This window comes from Callorhinus ursinus, unplaced genomic scaffold, assembly GCF_003265705.2.
Source record: "Callorhinus ursinus isolate GAN/ISIS: 27379988/994484 unplaced genomic scaffold, GSC_fseal_2.0 scaffold7, whole genome shotgun sequence".
NCBI lineage: Eukaryota > Metazoa > Chordata > Mammalia > Carnivora > Otariidae > Callorhinus > Callorhinus ursinus.
Genome location: NW_027397069.1, coordinates 47,604,656 through 47,625,514, shown reverse-complemented (window position 1 = coordinate 47,625,514; position 20,859 = coordinate 47,604,656). Strand labels below are relative to the sequence as shown.

Sequence of the window (20,859 nt, the reverse complement as noted above, 5' to 3'; positions counted from 1 at the left end):
AGCACATTGAGGCTGCCCTTAACCTTATTTAAATGGGAGAAATGGAGGCTCTGAGAGTTTAGATAACCTGCCCAGTAGATACATGGTAAAACTGAGATTCAAACCAAATTGGATTGGCCCCACCAGAATTAAACTTCATCCACCATCTCACTCACAGCAGCTACTTGGAGAAAAGAATAGTCTGAATAATTAAAAAGTATTCACAATAGGAAGATATTAAAGAAATGCGGTGTTGTTATTTATAAGTATTTAAAGTCACCAGGAGAGCAAAGAGTTACCAAGAAACAATATTTTTAGACCATGTCCAATCAAGAGGAAATATTGCATAAATAACATGTCAGTGTTTCACTGAGTCAGTAAGTCAACTTTAACTTTAGGCCTTGCATAAATTATCATAAATTCTGAGTTAAATTTTTTTCTGATTTTCACTTTTTTTAAAATTTTCACATGGAATAAGGGTTTTACTTTATAGATTTCTAATAAAATATCAATGCCATTGAATTGAATTCCATAAGGAGAAGAGTCTGTCATAAAAAGCACATGATATCTTGGTGATTTTTAATTCAGTAAGCCAATCACATTTCAGTAAGAATCTAAATTTGGAGTATTTATTCAAACAGTCCTGGAATTTTCAGCTGTCAAATTAACTGTCAAATCTAGATATACCAATTCTTTGAAAGTACTAGATTTTTAGGTTCCTAGCAAGTATTAAATTTTCTCAAAAGATCCAACTATTTGGCAACATCGCTGATTAATACTCTGTTGAGTGCAAAGACTTCCATAGCAGCCCTTGGCCTCCTGGCATTCTTGCATTCTACCACCTGACGTGGCCCTTTGACCACAGTCTGAACCATTTTCTAGAAAACTACCTCAGCACCCCTGAGCAAGCATGCACATCTTATAGGAATACTTCCACTGGACTCTGATTGCCTCTTCTTTACCCAGAGAGAGTATCTTATCTGCCTATTTTATATTATGGCCCTGTTAGGAGGCTAAGACCTCTTTGATTCCAAATGAACAGCATGTGTCTATAAAATTTAACACATGGTAAATAATTTTAATCAACTAGCAAATGAGTGCACTGCCCTCAATTCCTTTTTCCCCATTCTGCCCTCCCTGAAAGCAGAGCTAAAATATCGTAGAGAAGTACTCCCATTAATTCCTCTGTGCCTTATCTTTATAAAGCTTTGCTCTGGATGCATTTCCCTGGCTAAAAAAGTTGCTCAAAACTTCCTTGCTAAAATAAAATCTTAAGTGAGGAAAGGGAAACTTTGCCATGCCTAAAAATAAAGACCCTCCTCCCTTCCCCCTCCCCTGCCATGAGATTACTTATTTCATTTGTACAAAGTTTAGAATTTCAGACTTTAGGACATTGAGGTCATCCAGAGGTTACTTTTCTCCCAGTCAGATACAAACATACTAAAATTGCTCACTTGCTTCTTCTCCCTGCCCCCTTAAAGGAGCCCCAAAGCCACAGTTACATGTACTCAGATGTGACGCAAAATTCTATTTTTAAACTCAGACAGAATATATTATTAGTCATTTACAGAAGGAAGCCATTAACATCTAAAAGGATGGAGCAACAGAACTCCTTCATGTTGCCATTTGCTTCTAAAACAGTCTAAATACAACAATGGCTGGAAATATATATGTTTTCTGTCACTTAGAAAGATATAGTTTTTCAGTCCACTTATGCCAAATAATGAACATGTAAGTATCAGACCCTTTGGAAGAAAAATGCAAAACCATACTAACTTATTTTTTCTGCTTAATCATATCTGTTTAATCATCTGCTTATTCTTCTGCTTAATCATGTTTTGGAATCAAACTATTTTTAGGACTTTCTTGTGCTTAGAAGAGTTAATATTATCTCAGATTGCTAAAGTGCTAAGAATTCATGTTAATGTTCATACTTATCATATGAGAAAGATTTTCTCCTTTAAAAAATACTTGCTAGAAAAGATTTACTCTAGAATGGAGACTGTAAATTTTTAACAATACATTTTCTTAAGTAGAACTTTTAAGATATTGCTATCATTTTCAAACTTTCAGAGACCAGAAATAATACTTTTCATAGGAAATGATGATTTTAAAAAGAATATCCTTAACACACATTCTGAATGGAGAATTGCGTATTATACCAATGATGCACTCGAAGAGTGGTGTTTGCAGAGAAGTTTAGGCTCTGTCAACACGCTTAGTAGGATTTTTTAATACAGCCGAGATTCGGAGAGAAGGAATCTATGTGGTACAAATATGACTTTGATGCTTGAGCACTTCAATACAATTAGCTAGTCAAATAAACGTGAAACCACACGATAAGGTCCCAGATTTGCAGATGAATCATCAATCTTTTTTTGCATTTCTTTTTATTTCCAACTGGACTACGTAAGACAGGGCAAGGGTCATGGTTAATTCATCATTGTGTTCTCCTTTGTGCTTTAAACATAAGCTGCTCAGTAAATACTAAAGGACAAGCAAACAGACATTTCTTATTTGTTTCCTATATTTTGCAAACTATATATTAATTCTTTGGGTGCCTTATAACTTCATTTTCCCCAAAGAAAGTTTTTGAAATGAAAAGTTCATAGGGGTTAGGATAACTGGAGGAGCCTCAAATTTAAAAGAAAAACAAGAAGACAATTGCATAACAATGAGGCCTGACAACTTAAAGGTGCCCTTTTTGCACACCTTTTTGTCTAATCTTCAAACATCTTTAAATTTTAACCAAAGAAAGCCAAGTTCATTGCATCTCTTTAAAGTATTTCATCTTATAGGGCGCCTTTTGGTTAAGCGTTTGCTTTCGGCTCAGGTCATGATCCCAGGGTCCTGGGATCCAGCCCTATGTTGGGCTCCCTACTCAGCGGGGAGTCTGGTTCCCCCTCTGCCCCCCCTTCATGTTCTCTCTGTCTCAAATAAATAAAATCTTTAAAAAATGATAATAAAAGAATAAAATATTTCACCTTTTCTGGCTTTCTCAATTTTAAGTTCTTATTCATTTGTTTCTGTTCATTGATTTTAATGCTTAAGATTTATTTAAAAATGTTTTTCTTGAAAAAAACGCTAATTACTGAGAGATTATTACTTCATTTGCAAAACTGTGATTAATACTGCTGGAGAAACCTCCCGTTTGAACATTATTGCAGCACCAACTGTGAGTTCTTCAAGCTTAGTGAATTTTATTTTTTTTAAAGATTTTATTTATTTATTTGAGAGAGAGAAAGAGAGAGAGAGAGAGAGAGCATGAGAGGGGGTTGGGTCAGAGGGAGAAGCAGACTCCCTGCTGAGGAGGGAGCCCGATGCAGGACTCGATCCCAGGACTCCAGGATCATGACCTGAGCTGAAGGCAGTTGCTCAACCAACTGAGCCACCCAGGCGCCCAAGCTTAGTGAATTTTAAAATGAAGAAACACTCGTTATGAACTAGGTTCTTAGGATCCTTGATCTTTTCTTGCTAACCCATCTTTTTATCATGTACATATCTTCTGAAGTAAACCTGGATTTGTGAAAAATATGAGATTTAATATGCACAACGTAAGACAGTTTTCAACAAAATATTCTTTAAGTGTAGTTTTAATAAAAGTAACTGGACTTTAAAAATTATTGATCCTCTTAATTTCCTCAAGTACATAATAAAACAGAATCATGGTTAAAGTAGCCTGTATTTAGAAGGAGATGGTTTTAAGATAAAGTCTTCAAAGAGAATACGTATATTCTGCATTACATAATTGGAAATATCTTCCTATAACCATCTAGTACTTTACATTCTATATTAAGGAAAACCATTTAGTGTCTTTATGGTGTCTCTTAAGTCTTTCAATATTGTCATCTTCCCTTTGGTTTACCACTGTATCCTGTATTCCCAGGTTGCCAAGAGGCTGCTGCTTAAAAAAAAAAAAAAGAAAGAAAAAAGAAAAGAAACAAATCTTGAGCTTTTTACTCTTCTCTTTATTTCCAGAGTAATGTCATCCTATTGTTAGATACCACTGGCCAAGCCCTTCGACGTCTCATCCTCCCTTCAGAAGAGGGTCCATCTAAGAAACCTTCCTGGTGGAACAAGGAGGAAACGGTAAGGAACACTCAACATGTCCAGCAAATTGCCAAGGATTTCTGGAGCTTTCTACCTTAAAGATGCATGCATGCCCATCCCTCTCCATATCCTTGGTTTACTACTACACTGCACAAGAGAATTCTCTTACTGTGCATTTGTAGATGTTCATGTCATACAAATAGACATAGATACACTTATAATTAAGTAACCAGTAACTTTTTGTTTGTAGACATCATACTCACATGAAGACTTGTCAGGACTGAACTATAATAATAATAGAACATCATGAGCTTTTTGAGCATGATATTCATGACAAGTTCCTAACCATGTAGTCACTGAACTGTTTTCAAGTTATGTGTTTATGTTTTGGATTTTTGTAATAAACTGATGAGTTTGACACCTGATTGCACCTACTAGATAAATAAATGTTTGAATACATTAACTAAATTAAACTAGTAAATAAGTTCTAGGCCAATCCAAGAGAATTTATTCTGCTATTCAGAAAAAGTAAGACTTACTTTTTGCCCTGCAGAAGAGCATACTTAAGTCTTAAAAGACCATGAGAAAAAAAACAAAAAAACAGATAATTTAAATGCCATCAATGTATCCAAATCTACAAAAAACAGTGTTTCCTGTATGTTTATGTCATGATATAAATTCCACGGTTAATCACCAGATAACAGGTTTATTTCTAACCAGTATTTGGCATTATTTTTTAAATTTTTATCCTAAAGATGAAATAAATTTTGAAATATATTTTGATCCACATTACCATAAGAGTCTTAAATAAAGAGGTCGCTTCTCAGAGAATTACATGTTTTATATGTCAGAGAACTTTATTTAAGGGAAAGGAGCCAAAGAGACATGACTGCATCTCACACATTTAATGTGAATATTTTGTTTTGTTTTGTCTTTAGGAAACTTACAAAATGTGTAAAGAATTTTCACACAAAAACTGGCTAGTATTCTACAAAGAAAATGGGTAAGCTCTTTGTTACAGAAGATTTAAACTGGGATCCTTATTTTGTCCACTCTCTTTCCTCATTTAATTATATTTTCTTATTTTACAACCAGTGTAACCAAATTGCAAATGTTTTATTAAAAGTAACTCTTCCCACATTGTAGAACATTTAAAAACAGACCTAAGAACAGATAGTGCTTGGGGTGCCTGGGTGGCTCAGTTGGTTAAACTTCCAACTCTTGATTTCGGCTCAGGTCATGAACTCTGGGTTGTGAGATGAGTCCTGTGTCCAGCTCTGTGCTGGGTGCTTAAGATTCTCTCTCTCCCTCTGCCTCCCCCTCCCCGTTGTCTCAATTGCCATTTTTCTTTGTTATTATTTAGTCTTGAACACCTTCTTCTTAGCATTGCATGATAGATCATGAAATGACTGTGCCGTCATTACTCAACCATTATCCTCACCATTTCCTTTCAGATAGCTTTCTTCTCCTCTTTCAGGAACACCCTGACTGTGCTGGATGTTCTAGAAGGACGAACTCACACCATCTCACTTCCCATCAACCTCAAGACAGTTTTTCTTGTAGCAGAGGACAAGTGGCTTCTGGTGGAGGACAAAACAAACCAGTGGGTAGATCTACATAGAATCTCATGGAGTATACCATAGCTCAACTGTGTTTATCAGTTATCCAACATCCTTACTGTTCTGACATCCAGTGTCTGTCTTTTAACAATTTCTGAATTTGGCGTCTCTGTAGGTAAAAGAAGAAAGGGAGGGGGAATACTAAAATAACTAAAATTTAGAGAAAAACTAAAATAAATTAAATATTGCTTCACAGAGTAATTATGAAAGTGTTTCAGAGAATGACATTGAAATTAACAGTAAAAACATAATGACTTTTACGTAAAATCCATATTTCTTTGGATTTTTTTTCCTATTAGTACATTGAGAATTCACAGTATTCTTGCCAAACTAGAGACACTTCAAAATAGATTTTTGATTTATCCTCTCTTCAGAGGGGAAGCTCTGTCCTAGAGCTGTTGCCTTTGGAGCTTCACAGAATTCACCCCTTAGAAGTTGGTTGCTCTTACTTAGTCATGTTCATGTTCATGTTTGTGTTGCTTCCCCCCATTGGATTGTATACTTCTTGACGAAAGGGACATTATATGCACTTGGCATAAATAGGGTGCACACTAAATTTTGAGTCCCCCCCCATGTATTACCTCCACTGGCTAAATACAGACTCTCTCTGCCCCTAGGGTGATAAGCAGAAGTATCCTTCTGCAAAAGATTTCTGGCTATTTATACATCCCTATTTTAGAATTCTTAAAAATAGGTAGATCAAGGGGATTACAGTGGTGAGGGTTTCTGTCCCTCAGCTAGTCACAAATAAGAGGCCAGATTCCCACTTAATTTGCTGGCTGATCAAACAGTCATATCAGTAGCAGGTTCCATGATAATGGGGGTGTGTTGCATTAGGGTTGCTTTTTTTTCCCCCCCAGCCCGTCCCTTTATAGGAAGTGTTGGATTTTAGTTCCTATTTATTACTGCATTGTTATTTTGCACTACTCCCTATATAGAGACAGTGTTGAGAAGTTATTTGTTTATTCATGATGTAACTCTGAAATTGCAAATTATACTCAGAATATAAAAACAAGGCTTTGGAGTGTGTGGGGTGGGGGGGTGTGGAATTCTGATTTTTCACAGTCTGGACTCACAATTATTAAAGAAGAAAAGCTTTTCACATAGATGTTTTGTTTGTTTACAGGAAATACCTTTTAAGTAAGCCTGCACACATTGCATCTGAGGATAGTGGGGTTTGCCAGTTTTACGTGTTGAAAGAGGAGCCCCCTAGCACAGGATTTGGAGTTACACAAGGTAAATTCCCTGTTCTTTGTGCTTATGGCTGTATGGTACATGCTTACAGTCCTCTAGAATCATTTAAGAACAATAACATCAACATATGTTAAATTTATGCCCAAAGAGAGAACTTAGTAACTACATTAGAATTAGTAAACAAGAATATACAATCTTTTCAGTTCTGTCTTTGAATTTTTTGAACTGAGAAATCAGAATTTTTCTATACATTTAGGTTCCAAGTCCATTAGTCTTTTAGGGTAGCGTCTTTTCTTTTTTTTACACAGACCCTCAGGATTTCTACTTAATTCATCACCATTTGGGGGCAGTGAATAGTACTTAGAAAAAAAACTAAAACATACCATTACTGGGTTGGATCAGTTTCATGTCTTTCCTGCAGGATGCTATTAATGATAATAGGTATTGCTAATCAAATTTTGAATTCAGTAAATACTTGCATTCACTTAGAGAAGATGCCTTGATTGTAAAAACTGACTTTTCTCAAACAAAAGGCCATGAATATAATTTAAAGTGTTTTCTCTTTTTTAACTTGTGCTTTTCTGTTCGAGTTGGCAAGAATGAAATCTTGCAAAAATTAATTCCTGGAGCATTTTAGGGGCATATGGTATCTAATGTTTCTCTGACACCTCAGAAGCAGATCTCAGCATACCTCATACAATTTCAAGTGATCAACTATCATCTGAAAATCTGAGTTCAGCTGTCGGACAAAAGATTGCCTCTCCTAACCGAATTCTCTCAGATGAGAATAGTTATGCTACAGTTGTTATCGGCTTCCCAGATCTTATGGTAAGCACCAGTTTTTCTCAATTATTGAATAAATATTTCTTCTTCCAGTTTAGCCTATAATCTGTAAGGCTATTTGAGGGTTAGTTAAAAATGTAATGATATTCTGGTAAACATTTCGGATCAAGTCTATATTCCAAATCAGTCATTAGAAAATGCATTCTACCTATAGAGTTTCATTGCTTTTTTAAAACTAACATTTAAAGGGTAATGAAAAAAAATAATAAAAAATAAAATAAAGGGTAATGTAATTATGTAATTTAATAAGGGGAAACCAGTATTCTCCGTACGAGTCTGTGTGACACAGTGAAATGTTTAACCTACTGACTGTAATTTTACATCATGTTGTCTTTATGTGTGCTCATGTAATCTGTCAAGAGAAACATTTGAGACTAACAAAATAACATGTCTTCTAGAATTTTTTAAAGTTTGGGGGGGCTCTCATTCCTGTAGATTAAATGTTTTTAACACTCATGAACATCAGTTCACTTTCCATTGAGTTTTGCTCTGATTTATCATATCTTTGCAGCATCCAGATTATGGTGATAGTTCCAACTTAATTTGCTCTTAGGTGGTCCCTTCTGCTGTTATGTACTGTTATCTGTAAAGAGGAGGCTATTTGTAATTGACTTCGGGTGAAATGAGACAGCATCTTCTCCTAATGGAAATGGGGGAAAATTAAATATAAAGGTTATTTAAGTCTAAGATGCCATCTAATAACCTTAGATGTAGCTCCATGTATTTTGATTTAACATTTAATTTTCATAATTTCCTTTGTAGCTTTTATTTTTTAATAGAATCATTTAAAGATAATATGGGCTCTGCTTGATGGTACACCAATCTCACATAATCTCAGATTTTTAACATAATTAATGAATGGTGACTATTTCAGGGTATAAGACAGCTGAAATCCAAAACCCAGTGGATAATATGTGGCTTAGGATTTTGCCATATGTCTTCCTAATTATCAAGTAAAAAGCTTTTGCTATGGTATTATATAACTGAAAATGAAACATGTTGTTGGAATATAGTATCTACAGCAGCCTTGACTAAATGAGAGTTGTGTTTAATATGCTTTCTCAGTGATTGCTGCCATCAGTAGGGAAAATACTAGAGCTATATTTCTGAAGGTGGAATCATTTAAAATATTGATCTTCTGATTGAAGAAATTAGTATAGAAATATAATGTTACTGTAAAAAAGGGTTAGAAAGTAAAAGTATTTGGCACTGAGTATAAGACACTTTGTATTAACCCTGTAGAAATCCTTTATAGCTGGTAGGACTAGTGACCTTGTTAAATTAAAAGTTCTATCCCCCTGGGGCGCCTGGCGTTAAGCGTCTGTCTTCAGCTCAGGTCATGATCCCAGGGTCCTAAAATTGAGCCCCACATTGGGCTCCCTGCTCGGTGGGGAGCCTGCTTCTCCCTCTCCCACTCCCCCTGCTTGTGTCCCCTCTCTCGCTGTCTCTCTCTCTGTCAAATAAATAAATAAAATCTTTAAAAAAAAAAAAAAGTTCTGTCCCCCCTACTTAGTATGGTAACCAACACGTAGGTGTTAGTGAATATTTGTTAAATGAAAGACTAGGGTCAGTTAGGCAGCCTTTCAACATTCTATGATAAAATCATATTTTTTAGACCCTAATACAAAAATCAGGCATTGCACTATTCTAAACCCTTTCATACATGACAGTTTTTAAAACAATTTTATAAGGTTTTATAGATGAAGAAACAGAAACAGAGAAAGATGTATCCCCTTGGCCACAAAAATTATGAGTAAAGGAGCTGGGATTTGAGGTCAAGGATGACTTAACCCTCAAACCTATATCCTTTCTCCTGTACCACAGTGCCTTTCTGCTTTTATGTGAATTTCTTTTGACTCTTCATAAAGCTATCAATAAAGGGATATGTCACCTATCCACTTTTCATAGCATTATCGGAGGCACCTAAATTATTATTAACTTATTATCACTTCCTTAACCTAATGCCAAATAGCCATAAAAACCTATAGCAAATATCATCCTCAATAGTGAAACATTAAAAGCATTCCTTTTAATATCAAGAATAACACAAGATACTCACCATCATCACTTCTATTAAACACTCTACTGAGCATCTCAGATATGATCCATAACAACATTTTTGATAAATTGAATTTCATCAAAATTTAACACTTCAGCTCAATAAGAGACACTGTTAAGAGAATGAAAAGATATGGCTGGGAAAAAATATTGGCAAGTCATACTTCCAACAAAGGACTTGTATCTAGAACACACAAAGATTTCTTAAAACTCAAGAGCAAGAAAACAAATAATCCAATATAGAAAATGGGCAAACAGTGGCTCAGTGTGAGGTGTCAGAGGTCAGAAGCTGAGCAGGTGAGGACATCCCAGATGGGGAAGGGTGTAACCACCAGTGATGGTAACAAACTCCAGGCAGGATGCAGACAGTGCCACTGAGGAGGTAGAGGTAGCCTGGTGTAGGATTTAGGAGCCCACGTAAGGTGAGGAGGGCGTCCCTTCATGAGCGTAGCCCAGTGTGGACTATTAGGACCAAGCAGAGTAAGGAAGGCATTTGCTTGCGAGGGAAAGTTAGTAGTGGGATGGGATATGAGTCGCATTCAGTGGAACTGAGCAAGAGAGTAAATATATTGAAGATAATGAAGTCTAGTTTCTCACTGTTGGAGAAGGGAGAGTTATAGATGGAGAAAGGAACACTAGAATGAATCTTACAGTCGTTGCATTGGAATTGAATCTATTTGTGTGAACTCACAGTTTTCATTATATTTAGATAGATATAGAAATAACGAGGTAAATGTGAAAAAAAAGGCAAAAGACTTGAACAGATGATTTAAGAGGATACAGAGATTAAGTACATGAAAAGATGTTCAACATCATTAGTCATTTGGGAAATGCAAAGTAAAATCACAATAAGACACTACTACATGGCTAACATAAAAAAATACTGACAATATCAAATACTGACAAGGGTGCAGAGCAAATCCAACTCTCATACAATTTTTTGAAAGAGCAAAGACAAAACAATAATCAAGATGTTCCTGAAGAAGAACCAAATAGAGGCAAAGATACTTGCCCTACTAAATTTCAAGGCTTATTATAAAGCTTCAGTAACTAAGACAATGGTGGACGTAGGAGTAGAAAAATAAATAAGAGAGTGGAATGAAGTGCCCAGCAACAGATGCATGCATATTCAGAACTTCATTTTATAATAGCAATGTTGATCAGTGCTGTTTGGTATTTGATGGTATTTGGACAGTTAGCTATCTGTGTGAAAAAGGATGAATATGAATCTCTGCCTCATGCCATTCACAAAAATAAATCCCAAATGGGTTAAGGACTTAAATGTGAAAGACAAAACTTTAAAACATTTAGAGAATATATAGGAGAATATTTATGATCTTGGGGTAGGGAAGGATAAATACATATATGGTAAAAATTGTAAGTAAAGCTAGAGGGAAAAAATACACAAAATTCCAGAAGAGTTCTAAACATCTAGGGCAGACAGAAGGAAATACAAATGGAAAGGCACACTCAGGTACTTCAGAATGCTGGTAATGCCAGAGAGTAGATGTAGTAGAGATTTATTTCATTTTTAAACTGACTATATTGTTATATTCCCTCTATTTAGTTATAATTCATTTCAACATAAAAAATATGTTGTATTATTTCACATTTGCCTGAAAAATATGATTGTTGGTAAAGCAGCTATTTTCTATACCAAATTCAAAAAGGTTAAGAAGTAATTTGATTTTCTTATACTTGTGAAATATAAGTTTACCACTGGTATCCGCTTAAAGGGCTGCATTGTACCAGGTGTGGTGAATGTAGTTTATAGTACAGTTGGCTCTTGAACAACATGGGGGTTAGGGACACTGACCCCCTTCACACAGTTAAAACTCCATGAATAACTTTTGACTCCCCCAAACTTAACTACTAATAGCCTACCGTTGACTGGCAGCCTTACTGATAAACAGTCGATTAGCACACATTTTGTATGTTATGAACATTATATATGTACAATAAAGTAAGCTGGAGAAAAGAAAATGTCATTAAAATCATAAGGAAGAGAAAACACATTTACTGTACTGTAAAAAATCCATATGTAAGTGGACCTGCACGGTTCAAACCCGTGTTGTTCAAGGGTCAACTATATTTCAGTACTTCTTTTTTTTTTTTTTTTTTTTTTAAGTAGGCTCCATGCCCAGCATGGAACGCAGTGTGGGGCTTGATCTCACGACCCTGAGATCAACACCTGAGCTGAGATCAAGTGTCGGATGCTTTACTGACTGAGCCAGCCACCCCTATATTCAGTACTTTAATCTTTTCTTTCTTTCAGTCACCCAGTGAAGTCTATTCTTGGAGAAGGCCATCATCCTTGCATAAACCAAGTGTCACTGACAGAACATTCTATGGAGGAAAGAAGAAAAGTGAAACTCCAAAACAGAGCAATTGTGTGACTCTTTTAGATACTAATCAGATAGTCAGGATTCTGCCCCCGGGAGAAGTCCCTCTAAAAGATGTCTACCCAAAAGGTAAGAAATTTACCAATTCCTAATTTGCTGAGGTAGTGAAAGTAGTTTGCTTTGGGTAGGGATATTTAATTTATCATTATCATTCTGTATGTATAAATGTGAATAATTCTACCAGGGTCTAGTAGCTAAAAAGACCTGTGTGTGCTCAGAAAGTTTTCACTCAGTTTCTCGCAGTGTATGGTAGAAGTCACTGCTGTTAAAACTCTTCTTCCTTTGCCTTACAATCTATACAATAACTTTACTTAGAAGATGTTTTCAAATAGACTTTTAAAAATTATTAGACCATCAGGCCCAGAAAATGGGGCCAGCTATGATGAAAGGACTCATGGACACAGGGACTCATGCAGACCGATCCCCTCAGCAGTGCTCTCAGGGTCATCTTATATTTATTACTGCAAAACATAGGTCAGGGCCTGTGCCGATCACTTTTCCTTGTATACGTTTATTTACTATTCAAATCCCCATTCTGTCATCAGTGTACTCTCGAACTTGTATGCAGGGAGGCAGACAAAGGGAGGTAAGAAGGCATGCCAAGGGCTGCCCCACCAGTGGCCAGCAGAGCCCAGATGTGCACCAGGTCTTCCAGTCCCAAGCCTAGGGCTGTTCTCGCTGAACCACGTGGGCTTTCACCATAATGGATCATTATGAAAATGTTTGCTCGTTGAGCCACTGTTTGTTATTTGCATCATAGTGGTAGTAACATGTTGTCCTGTGTTTACATTCGTTATTATCACTGTGGACTTAATAAATATAATGCTAAATGTATTATAATCTATTACTGGGTTGACAAGTCCTGGTTATATGATGATATTTAGAATTAGTTCCTTCCAAAGAAATCACCATTTCCTCAAAATGTTTCTTAAGGTAGAAGAAGCAGGTGAATAAAGTGACAGTCTCAGTACAGTGCTATGACAGGAATATTCACAAGGTGTCTACAAAAGGAGAAGCTTATAGTCCAGACTGGTGATTATGAGCTGACCCTTGAAAAGATGAATGGGACTGAATCAAATGCAGGAATTGTTTCAGAAAGGGGGAACCCTTTGTGAAAGGTACAGGGGCATGACACCATCCCAGGAAATACAAGAAATTCTGTACTAGAATTCAGTATACCCAGGAGTCTACCTTGATACTTCTTCTCCCTCATCCTCTCTATCTAATCTCATCATAAATTACCATGTCCTTTTTTTTTTTTACACTTTTCCAGCGACTATTTATTATTAGTTAAGCCATGATTCAGAATCCCAGGGTGGGGATCACCATGCACCCAGGTCCCCCTTCTCCTCCCTGGGAGAAGGAGGGAGGACAGAGGAGAGGTGGGTGAAGCCAGTTCAGATCTTCCCAGGAAACGTGCCTTCTGCCCGCCGGTCGTCCCAGGCTGATACCCAGGATATGGGGCAGAGGGACTTGTACACACGACGGTACCATTCACACACGGAGACATCACCCCCTTTAGCAGTCACTGCCTTCTCACAGCGGTGGAAGTCCAGGTAGTTCTGCCAGCAGTTTCTGGTCTGGTTCTGGTTGGGGAAGCGGCTGTCAAAAGGGGCGGTCTGGTAGTTCTTGATTTTGGCGTTGATGTCTTTTGCCATGGTGCTGATTCTAAACACACCACAGCAGCACCTCGCAGCTCAATGTGATCCTCAGCAGAGACGCCAGAGCCGGACCATACCGTGTCCTTTTGATACAACCTCACTAATATATTTTGATTCCACCCACTTGACTAGAGTTCTCTTACCAACATCCAAATCACCGCCATCTTGCACTAGAATATTCAACAGCCTCCTGACGTTTCCTCTTCCACTCTTTCTCCATCCTACCCATTCTCCATGCATCAGACAGAGTGATATTTTTAAAGTATGCCTTTGTTCTTATTAAGGTTCAGTTTATATATAGTTCAGTTTGTATATAGTTCAGTGAGTTTGACAAACACATACAGTTGTGTAACCATCACCATAACTGACAAAGAACAGTTCCATCTCCCCAAAAACCTCCCCCATGCTACTTTGCGGTCAGCCTCTCCACCTACTCCCTATCCCCTGACCGAACTGATTTCTGGTCTTATGGATTTGCCTTTTCCAGAACGTTCATATAAATGGCATCATACAGTATATGTTCTTTCAAGTCTGATTTCTTTCACCTAATATCATGATATGGTTGCCTGTGCCAGTAGTTCATTTTATTGCCACGTAGTAGTCACTTGTGTGATTGTGCACACTTTGTCTATTCATTCACAAGTTGGTGGATAGTTGGATCATTTCCACTTTTTGACAATAATAAATAAGGCTATTATGAACTTTTGTGCACAAATCTTTAAGTGAACATAAGTCTCTGCTTCACTTGGGTAAATACGTTGGAATGGCATTTTTACATTATATGATAGAACTGTCAAACTGCTTAACAAAGTGACAATACCTTTTGCATTCCTATCAGCAATGAAGGAGAGTTCTAGTTCTGCTGCCTCCTTGCCAGTACTTGGTAACCAGTCTTTCACCATTCTAGTAGTTGTGCAGCAGTATCTCATTATGATTTTAATTTGCATTTTCCCCAGTGCCTAATGATGTTGAGCATCTTGTCATGTGTACCTTCCTTAGTGAAATGTCCCAGATTTTTTGCCCTTGGGTTATTTGGGTGACTTTTTTTAAAGAGTTTTATGTGTTCCTTATATATTCTGGGTACAAGTCCACTATCAAATATTCTTTTCAAACATTTTCTCCCATTTTGATGAAGGGAAAATTTCCCTTCTAGAAATTTTGTAGTTTTAGATTTTACATTTAAGGTTCCATTCTGAGATAATTTTTTTTATATGGTGCAAGGTGTGGATTGAGACTCATTGTTTTGTATGCAGATATTCACTTGTTCCAGCACCATTTGCTGGAAGATCTGTCCTTTCTCCGTTGAATTTCAGCAGTTGGACCTCTGCTCAGAATCAACTGACCACACATGTTGGGGTCTATTTTTGTATTTTCTATTGTGTTCCATTGATCTCTGTGTCTATCCCTTCACTAATAGCACACTCGATTACTTTCTAGCTTTGACACTACCCTATAGTGAGTGCCAAAATCAGGTAGTATAGATCTTCTAACTTTTGATAGGGATCAGTGGATGGAAAACTACTAAAAGGAAATCAAGGAAAAGGAACACTTCTGGCTAAATTAACCCTGGAGGATTCCTGCTGAAGGCAGGCCAGTGTGATTAGACCTTACCTCGGGGATGGTAGAGGATGAGGAACCTGATCACATGTGGAGGGTGGGGGATTCTAGTTAAACTGACCTAGCAGGACTCTTGCTAAAAGTGAACAGTAGAGAGATGAATACAGAAGCCTAAAAGTTGGGGCCTATTTGGGAAGAGGATCCAGAAGAGACTGACTAGAGTTTGGTCAAAGGAGATGATCTTTGTCATCATCCACGTTGATAGCTCCTTCATTTACTTTCACTGCTGAACACTGTAGTTTATTCATCAGGTCTCTGTTGATGTACACTTAGGTTCTTTCCAATTTTTGCTATTAGAGATAATAGGCAATGAATATCCTTGTACCCCTCTCCTTGTGTACATGCTAAGAATTCATAAGGGATATATCTAAGAGTAGAATTACCAAATTGTTTCCCAATGTTGTTCCAGCCTCATAAAAGAGGTCCTGACGCTCCCCATCCTTATCTACTCTTCTAGGGATCAGACCTTCTATTGTGGTTTCAGTTTATCTTTCCCTAATTTTTAATAACTTTGAGAATTTTTTCATATGTTGTGATTTACTCTTCTGAGAATTGCCTGTTTATATCTTTTACAATTTTTCTCTTCGTTGCTAGGAGTTTTATTTCCCCTCATTTGTTTAAGTAGTATTCCTTAAATATTTCAAATATACATAAAGTGCTTAGGATGGTGTCTGGCACATAGGAAGAATTTTATAAATGTGAGCTGTTAAAAAAAAAAAATTCCTAAGAGAATGACGAAGGGAGATCCCAGGAGGATAGCTGTGCACAGGCCTAGGTATCAACCAGTTCAGATGAGGATACATGAGAAAGTAGTAAATATATGACTAACAAGCATTAATTATAAGGAACAAAAATAATAAAAGTTTGTGAAATTTTAAGAAGCATATATCAAAACTATGAGACAATTATAATCCACAAGTTAGGAGAGGAGTGACTGATGTTAAAGTTTTCTAAGTGCCTTACATTGTTCAGGAGGAAGGATACAATATTGATTAAGTTTGTATGTCAGTGAGTTAGGGATAGAGTATATAACTTCCAAAGTAGTAGAGGAAAGATTATGGCATAAGAAATCTTTGCTCTGGTTAAGAAGCAATCTTTGAGCTGACACTGGTATAAAAAGTAGTTTGGCTTTTTTTTTTTTTAAGTAAATAGAATCCAACCATCTGATTAGTCTGGAACTAATGTATATCAGCCTTTTATTAAAGAAATCAATAGAAACTATAAAGGCTATTCTGGTGGCTTTCACAAAGATGGCATAACTTTTGTTTAATGCAGACAGGGAGAGATTTACTGCTTTATTCCAGTCTTTCCCCCCCCCCAGTTGTTAGTTGCTTTTTCTTTTCTTTTCTTTTTTCTTTTTTCTTCTTTTCTTTTCTTTTCTTTTCTTTTCTTTCTTTCTTTCTTTCTTTTTTTTTTTAATCACAGACCTCAACTCTTCAAACACAAAATAACAACTCTGGATTCAAAGTGATACTCTCTGTTTTGAAAGATTTGGCATTGGAGCTATTGCAGGCCACACATCACTCTTAATCTGTGAACACAGAAGTGCATTAAACTTGGTAGTTAACAGATGTACATCAAATTACATTGCTAAAAGGAGTGAATTTTTTAATATAATTTCATCTTCCCTCCAAATGTGTTTTCAGTTGTTTTGTCTGACAACTCTTAAACCTCCTCCTAACCTTGGTGCTGCGCACAGAAGCTGTCCCCACTGTTCCCGGGAACTATTCAGTAAACACGCAGCCATTGACTTCCCTTTAGTCATTAGTGAACTCATCCTCATGCGTAGCTTACAGCTATCCTTGAAATCCACCTGGATTATACATGTAATGGAAATTTACTGAGCCTCTGTCCTCTGTACAGCATTGAAACGTTTAAAACGGATAGACAAGGATTTGGCCAAGTTTGGAGGGAAATCTGGCCATGGTGTTCACTTCCTTAATTCAATCATGTATTCCGAGCTGATTCATTTTCAAATCAGTAAACGTCAATGCTGATTATTTTCCAAGTGCTCGCCATCACCACCACCACCACCACTCCCTTAATACTGCTTTGAAAAGTGCTTTATAGCCACAAAGTGCCTTTTCTGATATGTGAAAATATTTTTTAGCACCAGGAGTAAAATTCTTGCTTTCCCCTTCTTGAAATAGACACAGCCATTACTGCATTTTCTCACTCTCTTTATGCCACGGAATTAATTTGCACAGTGAAAGAAAAGATATTTTAAAATAAGTTGGCTTACTGTGCTTTGCTTTCATGGGCTGTCTGAAAGCACTGGTGGCCATAGCTCAGCTTAATACTACTACTTATGAAAAAAAAAAAAAGCTCCCATGAGTGACAAGCCAAAATGTAAGTCGGTTAACGAGACAGCTCTAGTCATCCCAACCTCTTCAATAGCTGGTCATTTTTGGCAAAGAACCTGGGTCTATAAATAATTCAACCTACTTCGGCTAGGTCTTAGCAGCAGGAATTGTCAAAAGTGATATATGGTGCAAAACTTTATCCAAGACTGACCTTCTATCCCAGGCAGCATTTGCAGTGCAGGCTGTGTGCAACTGATGATAAGCATGCTTGTTTTATATAAATGGCCATCTAGGGACAGCCAATGCAGCTGGTGGTCAGGTTACCATAGTAACTCTCTTTTCTTACCCTCTGCTGTCCCTGGACATTACCTTCCTTTCCTCCTAACCCTCTGACCTCTGGCACTCCTCCTTGCCTTGCTCTGCTGCTCATACCTAGCCCCCAGGCCTGTGGGTCCCCAAAGGCCCACGATGGGTTTTCTTTTGTTGTGTGTGTGTGTGTGGTTTGTTGTTGTTGTTTTTTTAAGGAACTTTCCTCTTTCTGCTGTGGGCTCCTCAGATGAGACAGGAATCACATCTCCTTCTCTCTCCTCAGTGCTTTGTATAGTGTCTGGTACCAAGTAAACCTAACCATGTTTGTTGAATAAATAAGACATATTTTGAGTTTTGAATTTTTCGGAGGGTCTACTCAAAAACCTCCGGCTGCAAACATTAAACAAAAATGCCAAGTTTCTAATTTTTTTAAACTACGTTGGATAAATTCAGTATGAACATCCTGGATATCTCATTCTAACCTGAAGTTGTAATAAGGACAGACAACAAACAAAAATCTTTTAAAAGTATGGATTCTGGGGGCACCTGGGTGGCTCAGTCATTAAGTGTCTGCCTTCGGCTCAGGTCATGATCTCAGAGTCCTGGGATCGAGCCCCACATCAGGGAGCCTGCTTCTCCCTCTTCCACTCCCCCTGCTTGTGTTCCCTCTCTCGTTGTCTCTCTCTCTGTCAAAAAATAAATAAAATCTAAAAAAAAAAAAAAAAAAAGGTATGGGTTCTGTGTAGGGGAGTTTTTTTTTAAGAGACATTAATGGCCAGTATCTTCTAAAATGAGGCCATTTTAAAAATTGTTGCCCTAGGGTCAGCTTAGGCAGGAGCTATGTGGAGTGGTGGACAGAGCAGAGATTTCAAAGCCAGGAAGGCGTGGGTTTGAAAGCCATCTCCATCACTCTCTAGCTGTGTCGCCTCAAGCAGGTCACATTATCATCTCACCTCTATTAGCTTCAGCTTCCTCCTCACTCCAGCAGGAATCACGAGTCTTTGTGGTCAGGATTAAAAACACTGCCTATAAAGACTAAGCAGAGTTTCTGGGACACAGTAGTGGCAGCTAGTGATGATGAGTGGTGGTGCTCAGGGCTTTGGGAGAGAAGTCAGCGGACCCCTGGAATTGGCTGGGAAACAACTCCAGAATTAGAGGTGGGGGCCCTGGCCCCTCTGTGTCATGCCCTCTCCTCCCCCCACCCTTTCATCCGTGATCCAGAGTCCTCATCCCACGGGCCCATCTTCACCACACCCTCTCCTGTCTTGGGGGGCCCTAATAATTACAGGTACCATGTGCTGAGCAGCTACTAATTAAATGCTTTCCAGTCACTAAATGCATCTAATCCTCAAAATAATGTCTGTGATGCTCAGATGCTGTTGTTATCCCCATTTTACAAATGACAAAAGCAAGATAACTAACTTGACCAGCGTAAAACACAGTTCAGAAATGTCAGAGCCAGTGGCCAGTCCGATTACAAAGTGGGTGCTGCATCCCCTACATTGTACTGTTATTGTGACTTCCGAGGAAGGAAAAACAGAATTCAGGTGATGAAATCTTTTCAAATAAACTCAAAGTGCTAAAATGTCTCGTCTTGGAAAGCGAGCAAAGACAATGAAAAGGACTTAGGTCATTTTCTGACAGTGAGGAATCATGGCCTAATATGTATGTATTTGACAATCTTCATGTTTTGTTGACAAAAACATACCCTAGAGACTAGACTTGGCCCAGGACCTTGTCAGGTGGGTCTCAGAGCTCTGCCCTAGGCTACTGATAACTTCATTACACTTTTAGCAACATTCATGCTTTCTTCTGGTCTTATTTTGGTATCATGCAGTAATTTAATACTCAGCTCATGTCATGACTTGTCTGCAGATGTGACCCCTCCGCAAACAGCTGGTTATATAGAAATCACTGACCTTCAATCAAAGAAACTCCGATATATCCCTATTCCCAGGTAATCCACGTTCACCTTTGTTCTCAGTTCATATGTCAGATCAAAAGCAAGTCAAGTCTTACCAAGCCCTCCGAGTAAATGTGTGCTTTTGCCTCCTGAAATAGCAGGCTCTTCTCCCCCCCGCCCCCCACCCCAGTTGCAGTTGGCTTGTATCTTGCTGCTGTTCTGCATGCTTTACTGCTATTTTTATTTTCATTTGGGAAAAATGTTCAAATGTTATATAGGTATAAGTCTAAGCCTTCAGGGCTTCATTTCTTTATCATTGATCTATTCATTGATTTATCCCAATGATTAATTTATCTGAAACAGCGTTTTTAGTATTGCAAAAAATTTTCATCTTTATTTTTCTTTTTTTCTAAGTTTTTATTTGAATTTCCATTAGTTAACATACAGTGTAATATTAGTTTCAGGTACACAATATAGTGATTCAACACTTCCATACAATACTTGGTGTTCATCACGACAAGTGCACTCCTTAATCCCCATCACCTGTGTCACCCATCCCCCCGCCCACTTCCCCTCTGGTAACCCTCCGTTTGTTCTCTATAGTTAAGAGTCTGTTTCTTGGTTTCTCTCTCTCTCTCTCTCTCTCTTTCTCTCTCTCTCTTTTTTTTCCCTTTGCTTGTTTGTTTTGTTTCTTAAACTCCACATGTGAGTGAAATCATATGGTATTTGTCTTCTCTGACTGACTTATTTTGCTTAGCATAATACTCTTGAGCTCCATCCACCTTATTTATTAACTTCATATATTAGTTTTCAGAGGTAAATGTGTTCAAAATGTCAAAGGAATTTAAATAGCATTTTTTAAAAATGGTTTTTTAAAAATGTTGGGAAGGCTATACAGTAGCTAAAGGCTTCCAGAGATTT

General features: G+C 37.5%; 2 protein-coding genes across 6 annotated transcripts in view; one reads left to right on the top strand and one right to left on the bottom strand.

Annotated features, from left to right (window-relative positions):
* The window catches only part of VWA8 (von Willebrand factor A domain containing 8), a 336,853-nt gene that overhangs the window by 223,755 nt on the left and 92,239 nt on the right, over window positions 1–20,859 (top strand). For 4 of the 5 annotated variants that reach the window (XR_012378777.1, XR_012378779.1, XM_073894489.1 and 1 more), the window contains 7 exons: window positions 3,958–4,068; window positions 4,968–5,032; window positions 5,507–5,632; window positions 6,775–6,884; window positions 7,516–7,670; window positions 12,019–12,214; window positions 19,911–19,992. Coding sequence is in view for 3 of the 5 variants with exons in the window: in XM_073894489.1 (XP_073750590.1) it covers window positions 3,958–4,068; window positions 4,968–5,032; window positions 5,507–5,632; window positions 6,775–6,884; window positions 7,516–7,670; window positions 12,019–12,214; window positions 19,911–19,992 (845 nt within the window). In the remaining 2 variants the exon portion in view is untranslated. The remainder of the gene's footprint in view (window positions 1–3,957; window positions 4,069–4,967; window positions 5,033–5,506; window positions 5,633–6,774; window positions 6,885–7,515; window positions 7,671–12,018; window positions 12,215–19,910; window positions 19,993–20,859) is intronic. The other variant, XM_073894490.1, reaches the window with a different exon arrangement.
* Window positions 13,429–13,925, bottom strand: LOC112826637 (cytochrome c oxidase subunit 6B1). Its single transcript, XM_025874824.2, has one exon. It carries the CDS (start codon window positions 13,801–13,803, stop codon window positions 13,543–13,545), a length of 261 nt encoding a protein of 86 aa, XP_025730609.1. The 5' UTR covers window positions 13,804–13,925; the 3' UTR covers window positions 13,429–13,542.